The sequence below is a fragment of the Gopherus evgoodei genome, chromosome 9, assembly GCF_007399415.2.
Source record: "Gopherus evgoodei ecotype Sinaloan lineage chromosome 9, rGopEvg1_v1.p, whole genome shotgun sequence".
NCBI lineage: Eukaryota > Metazoa > Chordata > Testudines > Testudinidae > Gopherus > Gopherus evgoodei.
Window position 1 is genome coordinate 15,439,122 of NC_044330.1, and position 19,089 is coordinate 15,458,210.

A 19,089-nucleotide genomic window follows, 5' to 3' on the forward strand; every position below is an offset into this window, starting at 1 on the left:
TGTCATTCTTAGATTTTTATCTTGAAGTGTTAAAGAAATTTAGTATCAAAGACAACTTTACAACTTTCACCAGTGTTCCAAAAAGTTACATATTCTGTTTAATGATATACAAAGAGGTGATTTTGTTATTTCTAGCACTGAACGTGTGATGATCTAGGTTTCTAAAATGATTTTAGATTCTGAATTTAAGGAATTGTTTAAGAGTCCAAAGTATTTATTTTCTCTCTCTTTAGGGTATTTCTTCAGTCTTTGTAGGTCACACTGACAATATAAGAAGAGTATAAGATCAAATAATATCTTGTTACATTAACTCAGTTGGATTCAGTTTTCTGTTGTACAAGAACAACTCTCTTTTCCTTCAGGGCATCTGAATTTAGTTATGTATTTCAGACTAAACGTTTGTATTTTGGACTAATGTATGTGTCACTAAAAATAGCAATTTAAAGTTGTAACTACAGACCAAGAGATTCCATAAAGAAATGTATCATGCTGCATGAAATTAGACTTTATATTTCAGAAGGTTTAACTACAGGCTGCTTGACTCTGGAGGTTTTAGGTCCAAACTCCATTTTCTAGAATCCTTCACATTAAGAAAACAACAATCCTTACAGAATTGTTCATGCAACAATCTTAAATTGCAGCTCTTTCACTGTTGAATCAGGAAAGCCATTTAATTGGATTATGAAGCTAGTTCATAGCAGAAACTTACAAAAGTCTAAGTGTGCATTTGGCACATGGCACAGAAGCGTGCATTTGGCATTACATATATCATCCGAGAGTTCCATATGCAAGTACGGAACACATTAAACACACCAAATGTGTTAGTTCAGGGATTCAGAACAGACATTTAAGCAAATTGCAAGGTTTCAAATGTCATACAAGTTTCTACTCAACTATCTTCAAACTATACCATAGGAACATTGTTTATTGTGCCTTCAATCACACCCAAATATCAGAAATCATGAAGGTTAAGTGTTTGTGCACTCCAGTCCCAGTGAAGTGCAACATGCTGCATGCAGTCAAATATGCATAGATGCCTGACATACCATATGAATTATACTTTTTATTAGTTTTTCTTCCGATTTACCAGGACTAGTTTCCTTTATCTTTATAACTGGGACTTCCATTATCTTAACGGTCTGTGGAAGAGGAGAACTTCGATATGAGATTACATTACTTACATGAAGTTTGTCAAAACAATGTCATTATGATGACTACTTTATGTTCAAGCCACATACCTCCAAGGCTTTCAAGAGTTCCTCGTGTTTCCCAGCTTCTTGAACTAAAACCACTCTGGTTTCAATCTGAGGCATTTCCTCTGTTCAGGGGGGCAAAAAAATTGCAATATTCATAACCGACAGAAAAATCTAATTCTAATGTTAAACAAAGCCATAATGTAGGGAAACATGCTAACTACACTGGTATCTTGCCAAGATCCATAGTCCTCTCTCAAAAAAATACTATTTACAAAGAATATTTCAACTCTGAAGACTGGATGCTGCCTCAACAAAGCTTCTTCTTTAAGCCAAGCTTGCAGCTGATGAATTACACTGTGCATCAATCACAGAAATGTAGGTTGGGAAGGGCCCTCAAGAGGTCATCTAGTTCAGCCCCACATGCTGAGGCAGGATTAAGTAAACCTAGACCATCACTGACAAGGTGTTCGTCTAACCTGTTCTTAAAACCTTCCAATGACAGGGATTCCACAGCCTCCCCGGAAGCCTATTTAGTGCCTATCATCCCTACATTTTAGATATTACCAAAAAACACCACCATCCTATTTAAATCTCCTTTGCCACAGATTAAGCCTATTACTTCTTGCCTGTAGACAAAGTTGCAGCCATGCCACAAAGATAACCTAATGAATTTGGGACATACAAATGCACACCTGTGAACAATTAATAGCATGTGCAACACTAGTTTACTCAACCTCTCCCATCAAAGGGGACCACTGATAAACACTTGTCAGGGATGGTCTAGTCTAGATAATACTTAGTCCTGTCTCAATGCAGGGTACTCGACGAGATGAACTAATGAGGTCCCTTCTAGTCCTACGTTTCTATGACTGACACTTTTTAGCAACAGATGGGTACTGAACAGACAGGCCTGTAATCCAAGGACAAAATACATCATTCCTTTGATTAACAAAGGATTGGGGGGGTTTTGGTTTGTTTGGTTTTTTTTTTTTTTGTTTTTTTTTTTTTAAAAACTACACTGTCTAGTTTAGGTCAACAGCCTCAGTAGCAAGAAATTTTACTACAGTTTGGTAAATTCACAAAATGTTAAAGTAGTGGCATGAATTTAACCAGACGTTTTATTTTCCAAGAAACAATTTTCAATACTGTCACATTTGTTTGAATAAGGTTTTTCCTGTTACCTTCTACATCTGAAACCAATCCAATAAATAAATTCTCCTTGGAAGTTTCTATAATTTTTGAATCAAGAACAGAAGAATCTCCCAAAAGACTCCTTCCGGTGTCAGTCACTAGCATACTGCTGTCAGTCATGATCAAGTCTGTGTTTTTCTCTTCAGCAGCTGCAAAATAAGTACCTAAAATGAGTTTAATCTGAAGAGTACATATTAAAAAAATATTCCATAAAAAGTCCTGTGGAAAGGTAGATAAGTTAGTTTTAGACTTCTAAATATTAAAACTACTAACAAATCCCACTTATGAGTAGTATCCTCTGAGCCTAGAACAATTTTAAGAGAGTTTATACAAACAATCATCACAGAAATAGTTTTTACAGGTAATTCACAGTAGTCTATTTTTGAGGAAAACTACATGAAGACAGAGCATTTTGATAGCTGGGCAGTAAAAAGCCCAGTGTTTCCTTAAAAAAAAAAAAAAAAGTCAGGTTTAAGGATTTATTTTGATCCAGGATCTCAAGAGATTGCTTGCTTACTCCAGATAGGAATTTTGTTAAACATGATCTGAAAGAGGTTCAGGAAGCTGGATTAACCGTGTTATTTGCATTTAATTTCAGAGAAGTTCATACTAAAAAGAGATGGCTTTGCATACATTTTCCAAAGGTGAAAGTTTGAAGACAGAAGATTGTGGTAACAGGCCAACCCACTAGACCTCAGATTTCCCACAAGCTTTGACCAGATTTGTCTAGCTTACTGTTGGAGTTCCTCAGGCCTGTCTTGCTGGGCAATTTCTGTTATGCAGTCCTTATCACACAGAGAGAGAAAGGGTTCCTTGCCATCACCGGAAAGCCTCATGGAGGCACCAAGTGCATTATCTACAAACAGAATTATAAAGTATTATAAAAAAGTACTAATAAAGTACTCAGTGCAGCATTTAAATACACATTTCTTCAGTTATCCGACATGGGGGTGTGGAATCAGTGCATTTGCAGGAGGCCAACAGGCAAAGTTGCAACATAAAATTTCCCAGTGCTAGATAGTAAACTTTCATCCTATGAAACAGTACAGAGCAGACTGTTGAACATTAGTACCCATTCACAGAGTTCACTGTCCCACACTAAGGGATCCTTTGACTCCTTGTCCGCACAATATGTTTCTCCATCTTCTGAGAAACTGCTTGAACAATTGCGAACTTCAGAAAAAGGAGCTATCCCTGTCTCACATCCCTTCAAACTCCCACCAGACTAAGGAATTGACTAGAGAGCCAGGTCCACTTACCTGAAGTACCAATTCAGTTGGCCAGGATTTTTCTGACTAGGAAGAACCATGTCTTTGTAAGCAGGTTTGGAAATATGTAATTTCTGTGATCCATCATGCTGCTTAAAGTATTTGAACAGTGGTTTGAGGGAACGTGAAACAGTATGAAAAAAAGATACCATGGTATAGATACTGTATAAAAATCAAGGAGAAAGTGCTACGTATACTTTTTGCAGATATTCTCTCTTCCTTATGCTCCCAAATGTACTATGCTTTTATTATTTTAAGGAAAGACATCTGCAAAATGTTACTCATGGATAACCTTACAATTCACTGTGCTCAAAAGGGATAAATATTTTTGCTTACAATGTGAACTGATGTTTTTTCTTAAAACACAAACAAAACTTGTAAAATACAATGCCCTTTTAAAATAGTAATCTTTTAAGTCAAGTTAAAACACTGCATGGGGGGAGAGGACATAGAAATTCCAGGAATGTGGTATCTGGGCAAGGAGTGCAATGCCTAATCAATTAAGTAACAAAGACCAACATTATTTTACAGACAAGGTTGATCTTGCATTATATACTGACATAGGCCAGGTCTACCCTACAGACCTATAGTCTGTAAAACAACATCACTCAAGGTAGTGAAAAATGCCACATCCTTGAGTAATGCACTTATACCAGGACTGCACAACTCGTAAAGCGGCAAGGACCACATTACTCCAAAGAAAACAGCTGAGGGTCGAACCCCCCCCCCCCCCGGCCCCGTGGAAACACCCCCGCCCCCAGCCCAGCGGAAACACTCTGCCCCAGCACCGCCCAGCCCTGCAGAAACAAACCCTCCTTTCCCAGTGCCACCCCACCAAAACAGCTGTGGGCCAAAAAGGAAGGTTGGGGGTGGGGAGGTGATACTTGATTTTAAATCAACCAGGGGCTCCCACCTGAAGAGCTGGCTGGGAGCCCTCAGGGTCAAATTAAAGGGCCCGGGGCTCCGGAGCTTTGTGGGGCTGGGGCAGGGATTTAAAGGGCCCAGAGCTCCTGCTGCTGAGCGGAGCCCGAGCCCTTTAAATCCCAGCCCTAGCGCATCCGCTGGAGCCGCGGCCGGGATTCAAAGGGCTCTGGGCTGCCCGTGGCGGCGGGGAGCCCTGAGCCCTTTAAATCTCAGCCACAGCCGAGAATCTCTGCAGGCAGCTCAGAGCCCTTTGAATCTTGGTCACGGCTGAGATTTAAACGGCTCTGAGCTCCCCACGGCTGTGGGCAGCCCAAAGCCTTTGAATCCCATCCGCAGCTAGCAGGGCCGGCTTTAGGAAGTGCAGGGCCCAATTTGAACATTTTCGGCAGGGATGATTTAAAAAAAAAAAAACACGTCAAAAAAAAAAAAAGCCTTTTATTTCTTAGCAACCGGTTCCCTGTAAAATGTTCTGCCATAGTATGTATTTTTTGTACCAGTAGGGTTACCATACGTCCGTATTTTCCTCCTGGATGGCGATTTAAGATCCAAAAAGCCTGACATGTCCGGGAAAGTACAGATGTATGTTAACCCTACCTAAAATTCTTTTTTAAAAAAGTGTCTGAACTAGAAATGAGCTCTGCCACTCCCTGAGGGTGTGCTAGGGTGCATGTGTGGGTTCCAGCTGTTCCCTGCCCACCTCATTGAAGCAGGTGTGCAGGGTTACTTCCCTGGGAACTACAGGGCACCAGTGCACATGGGGCTAGCTGGAGGTTGGGGGGAGGTGGCTGGAGGTAGGGTCTGGCTGCAGGCTGGGCAAGGGGTGTGGGGCAGGCTGGAGATGGCATGTGGGATGGGCTGGCTGGCTTCAGGCAGGGCCACGGGGGGGGGTGCGGCATGGGTTGGCAGGGCTGGAGACAAAGGAGTGCAAGACTGGCTGGCTTCAGGCAGCGGGGTGCGGCACGGGTTGGCTACTCCCGGGCTCTGGGAGCTATTTAAAGAGCCCGCGGCTCCCCTGCTTCTACCGCCCCAGCCCTGTAAATAGCCGAGGGAGCCCTGGGGAAGCGGTGTGGCTTCAGCAGCTATTTAAGGACCGGGGCAGCTGGAGCCCCGGCCCTTTAAACAGCCCCCAGAGCCCCCCACTACCCTAGGGCTCTGGGGGTATTTAAAGGGCCCGGGGATCCCCTTCTTCTACCACCCCAGCCCTTTAAATAGCCAAGGGAACCCTGGGGAAGTGATGGGGCTCCGGTGGCTATTTAAAGGGCCAGGGCGGTAGAAGCGATGGGAACCCCGGACTTTTTAAATAGCCCCCAGAGCCCCACAGCCCTACCCCAGGGCTCCAGCAGTGGTGCTCTGGTGGCAATTTAAAGGGCCTGGGAGCCACCGGCCTTTTAAATTGCCCCTGGGGAAGCTGGGCCACCCTGCTACAGCGCACTGGCTTTTGCCAGTACACCGTACTGGGGCTTAGGCATGTGGCCCTCTTAGGGGCGGGCTGATTCAGGGGAATTGGATGAACTGGCCTAAAGCCAACCCTGGCGGCTGAGATTTAAAGGGCTCTGGGCTCCCTGCGGCTGCAGGCAGCCCAGAGCCTTTTGAATCCCGGTCACAGCTGGGATTTAAAGAGCTCTGAGCTCCCCGCCGCTGTGGACAGCCCAGAGCCCTATGAATCCCACTGCGGGCCACACAGTGAGCCTCTGCGGGCCCCATGTTGTGCGGGCCTGACTTATACTGACCTAACTCCACATGTAGACAGCGCTAAGTCAATGAGAGAGCTTCTCTCACCAACATACCTATGACCTCTCGGGGAGGTGGATTAACTACACTGATGTAGTTCTCCCATCGGTGTAGGAGTGTCTTTACTGATGACCAGTGCACATGCACTGCTCTGGCACTGTATGTGCAGACAAGCCTTTAGGGTAAAGAATTGCCATACTGGGTCAGACCAATAGATCTAGCCCAGTATCCCATCTCCGATAGCAGCCAGTAACAGAGCTTCAGGGAGCCAAGTACAGAACAGGATAGTTGGAGTGATCAACCTGTCTTCCCCTCCCAGCTTTTGACAGAGGTTTAGGGCATGGGGTTGCATCTCTGACCATCTTGGCTAATAGCTATTGATGGATCTATCCTCCATTAGCCCATCTAGATCTTTTTTGAACTCAGTTATACTTTTGGTCATCACAGCATCTCATGGCAATGAGTTCCAAAGGTTAATTGTGCATTGTCTGAAAAATTATTTCCCTTTCTTTGTATTAAACCTGCTGCCTATTAATGTCATTTTTGTATTGTGGGAAAGAGTAAACAACACTTCTCTATTCACATTTTCCCCCACCGGTCAGAATTTTATAGCCCTCTGTCATATCTCTACCCCCAGTCATCTCTTTTCCAAGATTGACACCCATAATCCTTTTAGTATCTCCTCATAGGGAAGCCATTCCATACCTGTGATCATCTTTGTTACCCTTCTCTGAACCTTTTCCACTTCCATTATATCAATTTTGAGATGGGGTGATCAAAACGGGACACAGTGTTCAAGGTGCGGGAGCAATATAGATTTATATAGTGGCATTATAATATTTGTCTCATTTTCTATCCCTTTCTTAATAGTGTCTAACATTCTCTTAGCCCTTTTGACAACTACTGTGCACTGAGCAAAAGTTTTCAGAGAATAATCCACAATGACTCCAGGATCTCTTTCTTGAATGGTAAGAAGTAAATTCAGACCCCACCATTATATGTGGGTCACTGGGATTATTCCCCCCCCCCCCTCACAAGCATTACTCTGAGGCCATGTCTACATCTAAAATTTTGCAGCGCTGGTTGTTACAGCTGTATTAGTACAGCTGTATAGGGCCAGCGCTGCAGAGTGGCCACACTTACAGCAACCAGCGCTGCAAGTGGTGTTAGATGTGGCCACACTGCAGCGCTGTTGGGCGGCTTCAAGTGGGGTTCCGGGACGAGAGAGCAAACCGGGAAAGGAAACCAGCTTCGCCGCGGTTTGCTCTCTCGGTCCCGGAGCCAGCCAGCAAACCGCAGGGAAGGAGACCTGCTTGCTCGGGGTTCCGGGACCGAGAGAGCAAACCGGGAACGCCGCGGTTTGCTCTCTCGGTCCCGGAGCCACCCAGCAAACCGCAGGGAAGGAGACCTGCTTGCTCGGGGTTCCGGGACCGAGAGAGCAAACCGGGAACGCCGCGGTTTGCTCTCTCGGTCCCGGAGCCACCCAGCAAACCGCAGGGAAGGAGACCTGCTTGCTCGGGGTTCCGGGACCGAGAGAGCAAACCGGGAACGCCGCGGTTTGCTCTCGCGTTTCCGGAGCCACCCAGCAAACCGCAGGGAAGGAGACCTGCTTGCTCGGGGTTCCGGGACCGAGAGAGCAAACCGTGGCGAAGCTGGTTTCCTTTCCCGGTTTGCTCTCTCGGTCCCGGAACCCCGAGCAAGCAGGTCTCCTTCCCTGCGGTTTGCTGGGTGGCTCCGGGACCGAGAGAGCAAACCGCGGCGTTCCCGGTTTGCTCTCTCGGTCCCGGAACCCCGAGCAAGCAGGTCTCCTTCCCTGCGGTTTGCTGGCTGGCTCCGGGACCGAGAGAGCAAACCGCGGCGAAGCTGGTTTCCTTTCCCGGTTTGCTCTCTCGGTCCCGGAACCCCGAGCAAGCAGGTCTCCTTCCCTGCGGTTTGCTGGGTGGCTCCGGGACCGAGAGAGCAAACCGGGAAAGAAAACCAGCTTGATTACCAGAGGCTTCCTCCTTCCACGGAGGTCAAGAAAAGCGCTGGTAACTGTCTACATTGGATCACCAGCGCTGGATCACCAGCGCTGGATCCTCTACACCCGAGACAAAACGGGAGTACGGCCAGCGCTGCAAACGGAGTTGCAGCGCTGGTGGTGCCCTGCAGATGTGTACACCTTCAAAGTTGCAGCGCTGTAACTCCCTCACCAGCGCTGCAACTTTCTGATGTAGACAAGCCCTGAATGTATCAGTGTTCAACGTCATCTGCCATTTTGTTGTCTGTTCACCCAGTTTTGAGAGATCCCCCTGCAACTCTTCAGTAAATTGGTAAACTTGCAGATAAGTCCAAGGCTGATTCTGTTCACTCCCTTTTTCAGATCATTAGTGAATATACTGAATGGCACAGATCCCAGTACAGATCCCTGGAAAACCTCACTGTTTGCTACTTCTCATTATGAAATCTGACCATTTATTCCTACCCTTTGTTTCCTATCTTTTAGACAGTTACTGATCCATGAGAGGACCTTCCCTGTTATCCCATAGCTACCTAGTTTGCTTAAAAGCCTTTGATGAAGGACTGTCAAAAGCTTTCTGAAAATCCAAATACACTTTAAGAACTGGACCACCCTTATTCACATGCTTGTTAACACCCACAAAGAACACAAACAGACTGAGGCCTGACTTCCCTTTACAAAAGCCCTGTTGACTTTTCCTCAACAAATCACGTTTATCTATGTGTCTGATAATTCTGCTCTTTACTATAGTTCTTGTAAATTGCCAGGAGAAGGGATGCCCTCCACAGTTCAGAAGGACCCTATTCTTGCACAAAGGTCCTAAACATTAAGTTCCCCAGACATACCACAGTATGGTAGGCAAGAATTACACAAGTGAAACAAAATATCAGGTAAAGAGGAGAGTGTGATGCTCTTGAGTTAGAAATGCAGAACAAAAGCCTATTAAAGCAGTATTTAAAACAATGGGGCAGGCGGGAGGGGATGGGGCCCGCGGCAACCTGCCATTAATGGTCACACAGAGTCCTGTAGCATGCATACAAGTGTAACCATTCAAAAATGTATACCAATACAAGCAGCAGGGTCTTTGTCCGCTTAATAAAAGCTACACACAGTGCTTCCCCATTTTAAAGAGCTCTCTTTTCCGTATAATTTGTGCAGTCACTTATTTTAAAAAAAAAAAGTCTCATTTTATGTTTTAAAACAGCCCTGAAATACTGGGCAAAAGATAACAGGAGTGTTTACTTAAGGTTACAAAAAAAAGAAAGCTGCCCACATGCAGAAAACTGTGTGTGTATGTGTGTGTGTGTGTATATATATATATATATATATATATATATATATATATACACACACATACACACACACACACACCCCCCACCCAACATCCTTGTTAAATAGGACACTTAATGTTACTATAACAAAGGTGCCCCCCCCCCAAAACGCTCTTAGTGCGGGGTATCTGGCAGCACTTTCTGTATCTCCACGGGCACTGGTCAGTTTCCCCGCTCGCGGGGCGCTGGGGGGCAGAGGAGAGTTTTCCAGGGTGGCTCTGTACAGCCTCGCGCCTGGCAGGGAGGCCCCCCGCAGGTGCAGTGCCCGCCTGGGGCTGCGCTCAGGGCGAGTGGCGAAAGCCGACCGCGTCCCTTTACGGCCCCTGGGAGTTCTTCGCTCGAAAGGGCGGTAACGAACGATAAAGACCCGCTCGCCGGGGGACAGGGGCCGGCGGGCGCAGGCTGTGCACCGCGCGGCCTGGGGGTCGGCTGGTTTCAGGCTCAGCCCTGGCCCGGCCCCACCGCGCCGTAGCCCACCCAGCCCCCTTCCTTCTCCGCTCGCACCGCCCGGCGTCCCCGGCCCGGCCCGGCCCTCTCCTCACCGTCAAAACCGCAACCGCACACTCTCCCAAGCACCATGAGCGGCCGCCGCCGGCCCCAATTCAAAAAGCGAGCCGCCGCTCTAAGCGAGCCGCCTATTGGTTGCCAGGCGGTGTCGGCGCAGGCGTCCCTATGAAAGCCGGTTTCCCATTAGCCCTGCGTGGGATTTGCATCACGAGGTCCCGCCCTCCCTCACTTCGCTCTTTGAAAAGGGCTTGTCCTGGCTTCGGTCATTGGGTTCTGCCCGTTGCAAAGCGATCTCCCATTGGCTGACCGGGATTCCCTAATCCCAAGGTGGGTGAATGAAAGGGAGGTATTCTGCATGCCTCTGGCCCAAACAGGTTACAGGGACTGAGCTCACCTGGGTTCTGATTGGCTGTTGGCGGTTTTCAAATGAGTCCAACGGCAAGACGGAGAGAGAGACCCGGATGTAGCTGCAGTTGCCTGGCCTAGCGCCTGCAGGGCCGTAAGGGGGTCTCCACGGCTTGCGCAGCGGGACAAGGCTGCTCTTAAGGCCGGCGCGCCACACCCTGCTACGCGGACCTCTGCCCGGCACCGCCCCCTGACTACCAGTCACTGTGCCCAGCTCTGCAATGGGCCCGTCGCCGCTGCCCCCCACGCAGCCGTGGCGCTGTGGCCGCTGCCGAGCCCTGTAGGTCATGGCCCCACGTTAAGACATGAAGTCACAGCGGTGTCAGAGGTGATAGTAAGCGGGTACCTGCCAGCAAGAGCGGGTACACAGCCAACCATAGCGGCAGGGGGCAGCTTCCCCAGGCCAGCGATTTAAAGCAGCGGCCGGGGCCCTTTAAATTGCCGCCAGCACCCCACTGCTGGAGCCCTGGGGTAACACTGGCAGCCCAGTGCTCTGGTGGTGATTTAAAGGGCCTGGGGCTCGGCCGCCGCTGCATGGAGTTTTTGCCCGTGAAAGCTTACGCCCAAATAAATCTGTTAGTCTTTAAGGTGCCACCGGACTCCTCACACTGTATCCACAAAAACAATAACACGGCTGCCCCCTGATACTTTTTTTACCTGACTCCGTTTTGTAGCCATTTAAGATTTATGGTAAAATACGTATTTTCCTGGATGTATCTAGCTCAGCCCAGCTAGAAGGAAAACAACTTCTATTCATTAGGATTTGTAGTCTCAGTGAGCTCTCAGTTAAGCTTCCTGATCTGGCAAACCACAACCACCTTTCCTCCTTTCTCCTGAGGCAGTACTTCTAAAATGTTCCCTAGAAATGTCACCTTAATAGTAACATTAAGTAACAAGAAAAGCAATGTGTCATTGACCGTGCAGGTCTGCAGGTTCTTAAACGGAGTCACATAATCTTACTGCTATCTCGCCCTTCTCACCCCATTTCCTATCTTTTTGTTAGCACCTTAGTCACATCATATTTAAATCTGTCTCTTTAAGTCAAAGATCCTGTTTGTCAAATTGTTCGCCACCTTTGGGCATGATAAAAATAATTATAAATAATTTGGGCACCAAAAATACTGACGCATTAATAAAATTTAATAAGCTTTGCCTTAAGGATGTTAAAAGGTATTTTATGATTTTGATGAAGAGGAGCTTCTGAATAATCAAATTAAATAAAAAGAAGGAAAGATGACTTCATTAATGTGAATGGCTCAGGTGAAAGTCAGCTGACTCAACTGTATCAAAACTGATATAAAACTAACCAAATCTAATACTTTTAATTTCCTCTTCTTTTATTTGTCTCTAATATTAAACCTTTGTGATATGGAAAGGAATATTTTTGTATGTACTTATCATCTTATGAAAGGCCCAATTTAGTAAATTCTGACTGTCAATTTAAAAGGAATCTTACTGATGTCCTTCTAATTATTATATGCCAAAATTAAACCTTTTGATAGTATTCATCCTTTTTATATTAGGGATTCTTACTATTCAAGTATCTTGAGGACTAAGGACCTGATCCTATGGGCCAAAGGAAAGGGGACACTGCTTGTGATAGTAGGGATTGCTCATGCAAGTAAAGGCTTGCGGGCATATGTCCCATGTAAGTAGGGATTACTTAGATAGATGGTCTGAGTTTTGGCACTCAAAATAATCAATCATTTATTTCACACAGTAATTGCAACACTTGTGCTGGTAATTGCCTGCTGTTCATCAAAAATTAAAAGCATTGCAGTGCTTGTTACTGTTTATATTCTCTAAACCATCCTGCAGTTCTGAATCAGATAAAACCTCACTGATTCCCAATTCCTTTCAACCAGATCCTGCAAGGTGCCAAACACTTCCTGTTACATTCGTGTCCCTTGTTACTTCACATATCCAGCAAAGTTCCTCTGGGCGGCATCCAGTGGCTCCTTAGACACTTTCGCAGTGTCCAGGGTTCTCTGCTAATGTCCACTTCTGGAATCCTGATTTTGAACCTTTGACTTGTACCCACTTCCTGGTCTAAAAATTGCTGCCTAATCTTTAGAACTTTAAAACAGCTGCACAGAATACTCGGCCAATTTGTAAAGAAAGCAGAGATATAGTCATAATGGATCAAATTCACCCCGTGCCTAAAGCTACCGCACGGCTTAGGCACCACTTAATCTCTATTTTAAAGGCATAAGTGGTACAGAAACTCTCAGCAGAGAGGTGAATTTTTCTCATTCTATGCATGTGAAAAGCAGTTAGTGCACATATATATTAGCCAAATATTATATTTGAAAAACAAGTGCTACAATATCAAGAACTGCAAGGCTGTATTGATAAACTACCATGGAACCTGAATTAAACCACCATTCAGCGGACTGACAAAAAGTGGCCCATCTTTAGGTAATCATTTAAGAAAGGCAGCTAAGAATTTTGCTTGATAAACTGAATGGAATCATATAACAGATTAGACCAGAATGATTTGATACCAACAATTATATTATTTTATTGTTTCTAAAACACTTGAAATCTATAACTTAAATACTTCTATATTAATGAACCCATTGAAATACAAATACTTTTCACCGTGATTTTCAGCAAATAAAATGTCACTTATGGCTGAAACTTTGCAATCCCGAAACAAAAACAGCTGACTCCATTTCTGCCATTTAACTGGGAGATACCTTCACAGAGGATCAGTTCTGGGCTTGGATCTCAGGGGAATGATATGGCCATTGTATCTGACTACTGTCTGGCATTTCAGCATAAAAACTAGAAGCAACAAATGGAAAACTGCAAAGTGCAGAATCTCTTGCTCATGAACTTTGCCCCAGATTCTGCACTTCCACATATGCATAACTTAATGTGTGTGTTGGCAGAGTCCAGCCCTTTGTGCATACATACGTGTACCTTATGGACACTCAATTACATGATTCTTATTACAAATCATTTAAAATTGTAAAAACTTTGGCAATACCTTGGAGTGGTTGCTTAAAGGCTGGCTTTCACTCTTATTGCAGGAAAAATTCTCTGCTCCTGTAAACTGGTACTACTCTATTGAAATTGGTAGAGCTGTGCATGCTAGTTTGCACCAGCAGAGAATGTGTCCCATATATTTTGCATATGTACAACTTTAGAAATGACTGAAAAATTTGCTAATTTGTAAAAAAGAATCCCTCCCAGGCTGAGACCCTGCTGCTTGTTTTTCAATCCACAGCAATTTTTTACAACCCAGTTATGAACTTCTGAAACAAAACAGATTCTCCATGGAACTGCTGATTCTCTTTAAATAAAGCAGTATTAATGTGCTGCTGTATCCCTGACTCATTTCCTAATACAATAGCTCTTTAACATGTAACTTGCTCAGTAAACTGTATGTGGAAACAGTTCTAGAAAACACATTCTGCTTTTGTGATGTAATATAAAATTATAAATATTGTTGTGGTCCTTGAAACCCCTTCGTCTGGAATTAATGGATGTTTTTTATCTTTGACTCCAATGACTACAGGATCAGCTGTCAGCATTTCATTTCTTATAAACTAGTAATCTAATTTCTCATGTCCTTTTTCTTTTAGAAAGCTGCTCTTTTCAGGAGCTTCACATAAATTGTGTTAGTTTCCTATGCCTTTTCTTATCTGATGAATTAATTTTAAAATAAATATTAAAATTAGGCGTGTGCTCATTCTTTATGTGTATTTTATTCAGGGTGTATATGAAACAAGCCATTTAATTTGTTTAACATGGTCTCATAAACAAGCACAAATATAGAGTAACCATTGGTGATGTGGAGGTTAGTCAGATCCATGCTGAATATTGTCATGTCTGTTACTTGGCATGACACAATGAGGTGGCCTCCCTTTGAATTTATGAGGGAAGAAAAGGATAAGAGGAAGAAGAAACTTGTTTAGGAAGGTTTTTTTTTTATCATATGTGAGATAAATTCTGCTGAAGTAGAAAGTAAGATTTGTGCAGTAGCCATTTGGTAAACTCCTGGCTGCACTGAAGTCAAGGGAAGTTTTGCCACAGATTTCAAAGGGGACAGATTTTCATCCCAAATCTACAGTTCCTTCCCTGGGTTTTCAACATGCCCATTCCAAACTACAGTATATACAAATGTAACCCTAGCACACATTTTTTAAGAAATCATCTCCACCTGAGGCTTTTTTCTCTTCTTCTGCTTGAAATGGCCATTTACTACCTTCCTCAGGTCAAAATCACACCTTCCTAAAAGTACCCCCTTACTGTGACCCACAGTAATGGATTCCAACATACATCCTTCATTTCTCATTTCCTGACTCAGTGGTACTTGACAAAGACAGATCTAATGCACCTCATGCTCCTCTCAGTGGATTCGGATCTCTCCATTCCTTTCACCTCCATTCCTGCCACAACATATATGCTTTAGTATTACAGGCTCTGTAACATTAAATACAAGTATATGGATACTTTCCCTGCCCTACTGTCAGTCAGTGAGTCCCTGGCCTGTAGCAGACCTTATTGTAACTGACAAAATGTCACTGCCCACCTTTAAGCTTCTAAATGTGGGGAGAGGGGAGGAGAAGAGATGAACAATACATACATTGTTCATGGTCCTTAAGTGTAGTATAGTTTTCATTAGCTGCAATCTTACTTTTTACATATGTACTGCAGTGTATTTTGTAAAAATATTGCTCCCCTCCAGGGTGCTTTGCCCATCTGGGCAATCCCATTGAAGCTATTGGGACTGTTCATAGGCATAAAGTGTCTGGCTTTGGCTTCAAGGGGACTGCGCCTGCTGCGTGTAAAGTTATTATCAGATGCAACCTTTGCAGCACTTTGCCATTAGCCCTTTGTTGGGGGCAGACTGATGATTTGGGGCGTGGATTACATAAATGCAGACTGAGCCCGGTGCGGTGCACCTACTGGCTGTGCAGTATGTGCTGTGTGGCTATAGGATTGCGATGCGAGTGGTGCACTGCATCACAGTGTCCCCTAGATGTCTCTGTGCTCGGATAAGGCCCGAAACATGATGAAACGAAAACAATTGCAAGGACACAGATGTAGGGGGGCGGAAAAGCCTAGACTTCCTCTTTACGCGTCCTCTGATTGGCTTGCGAAGGTTATGAAACCCCTGAATGGGAGCTACAACCTTGCAGCAAACTTGTCAGGAGGCAGAAAAAAACTTGCTTCATTGTCTGTGCTTGTACACAGCAAAGGCGGCACCGGTCCAGCATGAAATCAGCCCTTGTTTTGCTGACTGCGTTGGTAGCCCTGACAGCCTATTATGTGTACCTGCCCTTACCCAGCACAGTGTCGGATCCCTGGAAGCTCATGCTGCTGGATGCCACTTTCAGGGCAACCCAGCAAATGGTAAGCTTGATCCGTGCAATTTTATTCTCTCTTCGCCTTCCCTCGCCGCCCCCACACGCCCGTTGTATTTCTCTCCGTTGCAATCAGCTGAGGAAATGTCATTTGTATCCGAGGGTTGATTTTAAGAGAGGAGAGGCGCGTCAGCCTTTTGGAGAAGCTGCTGCCGCCAAGGCGCCTCCGGGCGAGTTGGCAGAAATTAGCTCTGCAAATGTATCTGATCTTGATTTCTTTAAAGTACAGTGCTAATACGCTATAAATTCTGCTGTCTGACGGCTCTGCACTTCGTGGATGAATTGGTTGGTTGATTTACAGCATCAAGCGCTCCCTCTTCCTCCCTTGCTGCCTTTGCATTCAATGAATGAGAAATGCCAAAGAAACCCCTTTGTGCCAGCTCCTTTCCTCCCTTGAATGTAGTTGCGGTGGCTGATGGACTCTCAGCAGGGAATCTAGAAGTAGAATCGGATCTCTGTGTCTCTCTCTCACACACACTTTTTATAGTACATCAGCTGGGAAGAAAATGCCCCACGAGTCAATCCATTTAAAAAGCATGAGGTCGGTCCTTTTCCTGTTTAGTAGGCTGCGGCTGCCTTTGTGACATTGGGGAGCCAGCTCGGAGCAAAGGCTCTTCCCACTGCTCAGCAGAAAACCAACCCTTTTCAATTTCTTAGGACCCCCACCCCCTGAATCATTTGACAGTGGGAAGTGATGAGCTGACTCTATTGTAGAGTCTGAAAGTAATTTTGTAGTCAGTCCCTACTCCTGGTAGGTAAGAAGGACAGCTAACTTCAGTGTCCTAGACATTTGCTGCATGCCATAACCAGAAGGGGCTATTGATCTTTGCTTTACTTAATCCCACTCTAGAAGCATAAGGCTTTGGGGATTTCAGATGCAATGTATTTCCTTCTCTCTAGATGATGGAGATCTTTTGTATACAGTTTATTCCATGTTGTGTTCTCTGCATTTCCTAAGGCTAGAAACAAATTGAGTGCTTTCATCCTAGCACTTTCCCCATCATATTCCAGGAAGAATGTAGGGTGGAAGAGATTGAAAGCAGAGGGAAAGTCTTTCAAGTCTAGTCAAATTAGAATTTGGGCTTTCACTAATAAACAAGAGGAGTCTACCTTTGTACACTGTATTTGTTAGACTGTTTTTTCCAAATAACATTTCAGCGGCTCCCTAACCTTTCCCCCACTTTAAATTTTGTTCTGGTGGTTGCATGGTGACATCATGCAGACCAGAGGTTAAAAAACGTTTCACATGATGGTTCTACATAAATTTAATTCCTCTTCTGCTAGTGCAGTCTGATCTTTTTATAGTGATTGATCAACAACCATGATTTTACTGATTTTACCCTGCAGTATTCGCAGAGGCACTTTTTTAAAAACTATTTTTGCCAGTAGTGCTTCGTTTTATAAAACTGCATACATGAAAAACACATTTTAAAACACCATTTTTATAGCAATTTTAAAACATTTAAAGGATGTGTCTCAGCTTTTCTTTGGAGACCAAGGCTGACATTTTAATAAGTCTATGGGGGAGAGGGGTGAACTGATAAATCTTTTTTTTCACGCACATCCTTGTAATAGATGACATATTGCATTGGCCAAATGACATGCAAGTGCTCCAAAATAGCTCCATTCTTCAATAGAAGTTAAGCGTACTCAGCACCTTACATGTTTGGGCCCCTTCATTTGTTCCCTATGAGTGTCTGAAGCAGTTGGATTGTAAGTATCCACCATAATCAGTGCATAGACTTTTAAGGCCAAAAGAGCCTGTGATGATAATCTAATCTACTTAAACCTCCTACATAACATAGGCTATAGAATTTCACCCTGTAATTCCTGCATGACGCCCATCACCTCTAGCTGAATGACAGCATATCTTCCAGAAAGACATCTGCTCTTGATTTAATCAGTCTTTGTGTATATGTTACTACTAGTGTATAAACGCCATATATCTCCACCATATTATTTATTTATGTAACAGCAGAAGTACATGGTACTGCACCCTGGGTAAAACAACAAACAGTCCCCACCCACAGCAGTTTACTTTCTAAAGAAAGGAACAAGTGAGTACAATACAGAACAAATATGGAGTAGAGTGTAATCTTCATAGATGGAACACATCACAGTACAGCTGAGCCTTCAAGAGTTTGTTTTAAGGAGCAAAGAGAGAGAAGGTGCTTGAAAGATATTAATTAGGAGGCTTTCCAAAGCTGAGTGACAGCATAAACTCAGGAATGAGAGAATGTCTTTAAAATGGGAGCCTGAAAGACCAAAAACTCAATGTGTGAGTAGCTGAAGTGGTAACTATAAAAGTCAAGCCATGGCAGTTATTTTCAAAGTCAGTTTTTACAACAAAGGATACCTTCAGTAGGGCTAAAATTCCCTCTGCCTCCCACAGTGGTTGTTAAAACACTGACTGGTTTTAGGTTTCTTTAAATTTGACCACTGAACTTTCACTTACTCCTGAATGTGTTTTCAGCTTGTTACTGTTTATCACAATAATATCCCATAGGGGTTTGATGGCAGACTGAAGTAATACTTTTCTGGCTAAATGTTCCCATTTTAAAATCTCTGGAGTTCTTCTAACTTTTTCTCCCAAGAGCATGAACTTGACTTCACTTGCTTCCAATCATATAATAACTAGCTGTCCTCTCAATATTCTGAAGGCCTGTTATTAAAACAACTTTATAAAGACAGGTGTGACAGTTAAACATTACAGTTTTGGGGTGGAAATTATATAAAAAGTTTACTTTCTAACTCTATTAATAAACTCTAGCAATGCATAATGCAAGTCTCTGTCACTGGTTTAAAAATATAATAACCACAATATCTTGCATTTCTATACAGCCTTTTAGCCCAGAAGATCCCGAAGTATTTTACAAGTCCAGGGCTTGATACTGCAAGGTGCTGAGCACTCTGGCCCTGAACAAGCAATGTAAGCACATGAGTAATAATAATGACAGCTACCTCTTATCATCAGTAGATCTCAAAGTGCTTGACATAGGAGGTCAGTAGCATTATCTTCATTTTACAGATGGGGATACCGACACAAAGAGAGGTGAAGGGACTTTCCTACCATCATCCATTAGGCCAATGGCAGAGTTGAGACTAGCACACTTGTCTCCTGAGTTGCAGTCCAGTGTTCCATTCACTATGCCACACTGCTCT

The 19,089-nt window shown here is 44.2% G+C and overlaps 2 protein-coding genes across 4 annotated transcripts in view; one reads left to right on the forward strand and one right to left on the reverse strand.

The window, feature by feature from the left end:
- The window catches only part of ECT2 (epithelial cell transforming 2), a 48,057-nt gene extending 37,786 nt beyond the window's left edge, over positions 1–10,271 (reverse strand). Inside the window, exons 1-5 of one of the 2 annotated variants that reach the window (XM_030576263.1) lie at positions 10,183–10,271; positions 3,123–3,243; positions 2,378–2,536; positions 1,239–1,318; positions 1,047–1,139 (exon numbers count right to left, since the gene is read on the reverse strand). In XM_030576263.1, coding sequence (XP_030432123.1) covers positions 1,047–1,139; positions 1,239–1,318; positions 2,378–2,507 — 303 coding nt within the window. In that variant the 5' untranslated portion in view covers positions 2,508–2,536; positions 3,123–3,243; positions 10,183–10,271. The remainder of the gene's footprint in view (positions 1–1,046; positions 1,140–1,238; positions 1,319–2,377; positions 2,537–3,122; positions 3,244–10,182) is intronic. The other variant, XM_030576264.1, reaches the window with a different exon arrangement.
- A 5,334-nt stretch (positions 10,272–15,605) lies between these two features.
- Positions 15,606–19,089, forward strand: part of NCEH1 (neutral cholesterol ester hydrolase 1) — a 33,214-nt gene continuing 29,730 nt past the window's right edge. Inside the window, exon 1 of one of the 2 annotated variants that reach the window (XM_030575140.1) lies at positions 15,606–15,916. In XM_030575140.1, the coding sequence (XP_030431000.1) occupies positions 15,682–15,916 (235 nt within the window). In that variant the 5' untranslated portion in view covers positions 15,606–15,681. The remainder of the gene's footprint in view (positions 15,917–19,089) is intronic. The other variant, XM_030575139.1, reaches the window with a different exon arrangement.